Source organism: Rhagoletis pomonella, unplaced genomic scaffold, assembly GCF_013731165.1.
Source record: "Rhagoletis pomonella isolate Grant_MI unplaced genomic scaffold, Rhpom_1.0 Rhpom_scaffold_00006, whole genome shotgun sequence".
Classification (NCBI taxonomy): domain Eukaryota; kingdom Metazoa; phylum Arthropoda; class Insecta; order Diptera; family Tephritidae; genus Rhagoletis; species Rhagoletis pomonella.
In genome coordinates this window covers 24,734,934-24,740,653 of record NW_023458560.1, presented here as the reverse complement: position 1 = coordinate 24,740,653, position 5,720 = coordinate 24,734,934, and the positions used below count along the sequence as shown (strand labels likewise).

Here is a 5,720-nt window from a genome sequence, read left to right as displayed (position 1 = left end):
TGCCTATTTCTCGTTGTTCGCTTTGTGTTGCCGCAGTATTCGCCACAATATGTACATATGTACATATGTATGTAGATACATTAAGGCAAAATTAACCACTTGTTCTAAATATGACGCATATATGTATTAAAAAGAGTTTAGTTTGTGAAAATAGTTAAATTTAAATATGTGTATATGAACATATGTATGTATATATGCATGCGTACATGGAATAAAGAAATTTGAGCAAAAATTAGCGAAATGTTCATAAAAATTTTATATCTTTTTTAGGATATGGAATTTTGTGGCATAAGAAATTTTAGTACAATAAAATGCAAGTTTGAAGTAGCTAGGTTGATTTTTGGCAATTTCTTGTTCGAGAATTTTTTTGTATGGAGAAACTGAGCACCGCTTTCAACAAAAAGAATTGCCAAAATTCAACTGTATTCTTCGAACACTTCGCAAGTGTCAACAGTAATTTGCGAGCTCTGAAGAAATCATAAGCAAACACAAAATACCAATTGACTGTCGTTGCTGCCCGCTTGCAGAAGCTAGAAATTTCTCATTTTTCGACTGCGACTGCCGACAACTTGCAAAAGCAAAGATATTGCTTATTCATCGACTTGCGCCGCTGACCAAAATCAGAATGAAATCAAACTGAAAATTTTCAAACCAACGACTGCCAGCAGCTCTGCGCATTTTGTCGGCAATCAGTTTTTGCTTGAACTTCGACTGCGACTGTTAAACCAACGACTGCCAGCAGCTCTGCGCATTTTGTCGGCAATCAGTTTTTGCTTGAACTTCGACTGCGACTGTCGTCTTGTCTCATAAGCGTAAGCACAAGCAATAAGTAAATTTTGAACAGTTACAATAAGTCGAAGCAGTGAGAAGCGAAAATTTTATTACTTTTGCTACTTCGACTTAAGTTTTTTAAACACTGACCTTAAGAATGTGACTAAGTCGCTGCTGTTTTGCAATCTAAAAGAAGAAATTACATTCTAATTAAATAAAATTGTTAAATACGTATCCTTACCTTCAAAATTTTCGCAGCGACATTTCTTCACAGTATGTATACTGTCATCAAAACTCCGATGTTTCTAACTTGCTCGCTCTAACGCATAGAATTCTTATTAGAGTACGAATTCATATCGGGTATGTAGCTCTAACAAAGGGACATTTTTTTGACAGTTCGTACAAAAAATTTGTAAGTGTGTGGGTGAGATGACTAAAAAGTTGTGAATGTAGTTGTAAATCGTTTGATTTTCAGGGGAAAGTGGTGAGCCGTGACTGGCAGGGAAATTTGCGTGCGTGATTTTTCAGAGTTGCATTTCTGTCCAATTTCAGAAGTTGAGCAAAATTTGAGCATAAATGCAGAATAGCTTCGATTCTCAGTCTTAATAACTTTTAAAGTTGTTAGTTGTGCTTTTTTACAAATTATCCAGTAACTTGCCAGCAACTCTCCAGTAACTTAATTTCTAAGAATTCGCTCTCATAGAAAAAATTTACAAAAAAGTACGTGAACGCTTTTCCAGTAATAATTTGCAAGTTTCATGAACAGCTGTTTAATTGGTTGTTTACTCGCAGCATATCTATACTAATTATATACAGAGAAGTCCCTTTTTTTTGTAACAGGTAATCTCGCGAACGGCGAAATTTTGTATACAAATAGCTTTTCTTACTTTTTTCGGGTAGGTGGACCAGGGACCGGTCTATTCGAAAAAATCTTATTATAGTCCGATTTTCTTAAAATTTAGTACGTAAGTAGCTTTTTATCATATATTAGCATATATGACCCATTTTTTCCGGGAAGTGGACCAGGGACCGATCTGTTCGAAGAAATCGTATTTATGATCTGATTTGATTTCACCTAAGCATGTCGTGTTTTAAAGCGGTGCTATCAATTGTATGTGTGCTCGTGCTGCTCTTTGAGAACTGTGAAGCTGTCGAAGCTTTTGACAAATCCCCAGAGGACCAAAAGGAAAAATCAACTAAGTTGCCGCCTTGTAAATCATGCACTGTGCTTGTGGAATCATTTAAGTTGGTAAGTGCGTGCCAGTAATAACATATTTGTGTCGTATTAATAAAAACCTTGCTTACAGGGTTTGGAAAAAACAAGTCGCGTCAAGCATGCCGGTGGTGATGCGGCTTGGGAAGGGGAAAAACTACGTTCTTATAAAACCAGTGAAGTGCGTTTGGTCGAGGTTCAAGAGCAGTTTCGTGATTGGAAACCGCTCACTATCCCTAATTTAATTTTACGTATTTTTCTTCATCATAGGAAAATGTAAGGGTTCTGGCACTCGTAAAGGTAATGGAAAATGCGCCTGTGATGCTGGATTTACAGGTGAGAATTGTAATAAGTGTGCTGATAACCACTATGAAGCCTACAATGATGGCAAAAAGATGCTTTGTTCTCCATGTCACAAATCTTGCGATGACAAGGGATGCACTGGCGCTGGACCAAAAGGTTAGTCCAAGTATTTTTGCATTTGTTTAATGCATCCTGAACATTACCAAAGCTTCCTACATTGAAGTGAGTTTTGTGGTTGTTGTGACAGCATAGCAGTTTTCACAACATCCGGTTCTACGCGTCCGGAACGACGCCAATTTATGTATATCTACCCAAGGGTTGTCGCTCCAGCAACATTCCCCAAAATTGTTTAAATAATTTTTGTGCTGTTACAACAACTGAGTGAAGGTTATGTTCATTGCTGTAACTGAAATAAAGTAAACTGATGGTTTGCATTCATGCCGTGATTAAAAATATGCCTTTTTTCCTTTCTTCGTTCATCCTCCAGCTTGTCGTAACTGCAAAGATGGCTGGATTATGGGAAATGACCCAGTAGGGTGCCAGGATATAAATGAATGTTTACTTCAAAACCGCCCTTGCCGTCCAAATCAATTTTGCGTTAACGACGAGGGATCATATACGTGCTTAGAATGTGATCGTTCTTGTGAGGGTTGCGATGGTGATGGACCCGATATGTGTAGAAAGTGTGCAGCGGGTTTTGCATTAAAAGATGGAAAATGCCAAGGTGAGATAAAAAATAATTCCAATGTGTAAAGAAAAGGGTACTACTTTGAATTTTCCTCTATATACACAAGTATTGAATTCGGCATTTTAATTAATTCATTAACTATAGCAGAAATTCATACTACCTTATTTTACCACTGATGCCTTTGTGTATTCTTTTGTATTTCTTTTTCTGTGTATGTACATACTCACTGGCTCACTGCGTTATAAAATCAATATTTTAAATATCTCGTCTTAAAAAACTTCAAAACCATAGACGAATCTTCAGAGCAACGCGACCAGTTCGTAAACATAACACGTTTGCTTACCTACTTTGGCCTTTGCATTGCCACTTGTGTGATTTTCCAAAGTTCAACACACATCGCTTACATTGTCGGCGCAGCAGTAGCCATTTATATAGCAGCATCCGAATATTGGCTAAATTCGTCAGCATCGTCAGGAGCAGCTAAACCACAATTTGATACAAAGCAATTAGAAGATTTAATTATGAAATCACTTTAATAATTCAAATGAATAAAAAAGTAAAACGAATACAATATAACTAAACATGTAATATAAGTGAAAAGTGCATGAATATATTAACTAGGAAAATTCCAATTTATTCTGTGAATAAAAAATCTTTTGGAACTGTAAACTAACATCATAACAAAAGTCCTTAGGTGATGTTAAAGGAAAAATTTTAGTGTACCGTTACCGCGCTGGGGCGTATGTATGTATCAGGGATGTTGCGAATATTTGCATTCGCATTCGTTATGCGAATGATTCGCATCATTTTACATATTCGTATTCGACATTCGCATTCGAATAAAATCATACGAATGTTTTGCGAATGCGAATGTGTACATGGGCAGAGAGTCAACTCTAATATTGTTGAAATTACTCTAAGTCTGTCTAACGGTTAAGTAGTATATATATCAAGCAACTTTGATGGGCCTTCAACAAATACTGCTAAAAGTCTTATACGCAACCTAGAAATAATTTTAGATTCCTCCAGCGAAAGCGAAGAAAAACGAGCCCATCTCGGTGAAAATCCATTCGATTGGTGGAAAACTAAACTAAAATACGACAAATTGACAGAGCTGGCCCGCAAATATTTGTGCGTTCCAACCGCCAGCGTTCCAAGTGAGCAATTGTTCAGTGCAGCCGGCCTTATATTCGAGCCTCTAAGAAATCGCCTCATGGGAGAAAAGGCAGCAAAATTACTTTTTTTGAAACATAATATTAATATTCCCCTTTTGAACTTTGACTACTAGATTAATTGGTCGATTACGGATTGCAACCGAACTTCAGTTGGGTGGCCAGTGGCTGAAATGGTATTACAGATGGCAACTGGCAATTGAAAGCTGACAACTGAGTTGCTTTATTAGCAACTGCATTTTTGTGGTTGCCGCGGAAATTTTGATTGAGATAATTCATTTATTTTTTCAACTGTTTCTTCAGCTTATTTACACTCAAGTCTTAGCTGCTAGTTCTTAAAAATTTTATTACCTTCAACTTTATAGAACTTAACTATAGTTGCTATTCATAATATACATTTTCCTTTCAGTGGCATTGCCCATCGGGAATACAACTGCGGTTGCGTTGCCATACATAATCGACCCATAAAACAGCACTCGTTCAATGTCCTAATAATTAAAAAAATTTTTAAGTAATAAAAACGATGACTTAAGTCGATTATAGCTTTTTTAATGTTATACCTAACATTCGCATTCGCATTCGAACATTCGCATTCGCGAATATGAAAAATATGACATTCGAAACATCCCTAGTATGTATGTACATATCTGCATACATACATATGTACATGTATATACATAAATACCCAAAGTAAAGTTTAAAAAGCTATTGAAAAATAGATTTAAATGCTCTTTCAAATATTCAAATACAAGATAAAAGAGCCCTTTTCTTCCCTATAAAAAATCGAATGTGTCACTTAGGGCCAGTTTTTCAGTGCACGGCCGTGGTTTAAACTAAGTTGAAACGCCTGATCTGGCTGGTTTAAACTAAGATCAGCCAATCAAATTCAGCCAACTGGTCAATTTAAACTCAGTTTAATTAATCTAAGTTTAAACTGGCATTGGAAAACTGGCCCTTAAGGCCTTTTGCAATGATGTCTACACATACAAACGATGCATAACTACTTTATATGTATTAACAAATAGCACATACTTAGAGCACGATAGTAGTTATTTATTTGCAGCTTTATTTAGAGGCTCTAATGCATAACATTTTGTAATATAAGCCCGTTTCTGCGCTAACCACGTAACTAAATTATTGAAAAATAAATAACAATTTTTTTAATAATAAGAGTTTAAACGTTATTCTGTTTAAAACTAAAATTGTAATCTAAGTTTGGTTCTCTTTAGTAATAGTAAAGTCAAAAGCATAAATTACGGTACTTCTTTGTTGTGTTTCAGTAAAAGAAATTAAATACTTTTGCCCTGATATCTTCAAAATTACTATTCTACGACATAAGTTAACGCAGAAACGGAACGAATTTACAGCATTTTTGTTCTTATTTGTTTTTGATTTTCGATACAATTTTTATTTTTGCTATTTTCCAAATGTTTTGGTTTTTCAGGCGAGGATGCAGAGGTTGGAGAAGACAGCGAAAATGCGAGCACAAAAACTGAACTGTAACATTAGTTGAAATATAGCACTGTTTTTTTACAACTAAAAAACGTGTATTTTATCGCAAATATTATACCAA

The 5,720-nt window shown here is 35.6% G+C and overlaps 2 protein-coding genes across 2 annotated transcripts in view; both read left to right on the top strand.

Annotated features, from left to right (window-relative positions):
• The window catches only part of LOC118741843 (S-adenosylmethionine synthase-like), a 96,584-nt gene that overhangs the window by 65,842 nt on the left and 25,022 nt on the right, over positions 1–5,720 (top strand). The gene's annotated exons all lie outside the window — the stretch shown is intronic.
• LOC118741493 (cysteine-rich with EGF-like domain protein 2-B) lies at positions 1,847–3,541 on the top strand. Its single transcript, XM_036473495.1, has 5 exons — positions 1,847–2,020; positions 2,079–2,196; positions 2,255–2,443; positions 2,775–3,011; positions 3,267–3,541. Exons 1-5 carry the CDS (start codon positions 1,853–1,855, stop codon positions 3,509–3,511), a joined length of 957 nt encoding a protein of 318 aa, XP_036329388.1. The 5' UTR covers positions 1,847–1,852; the 3' UTR covers positions 3,512–3,541.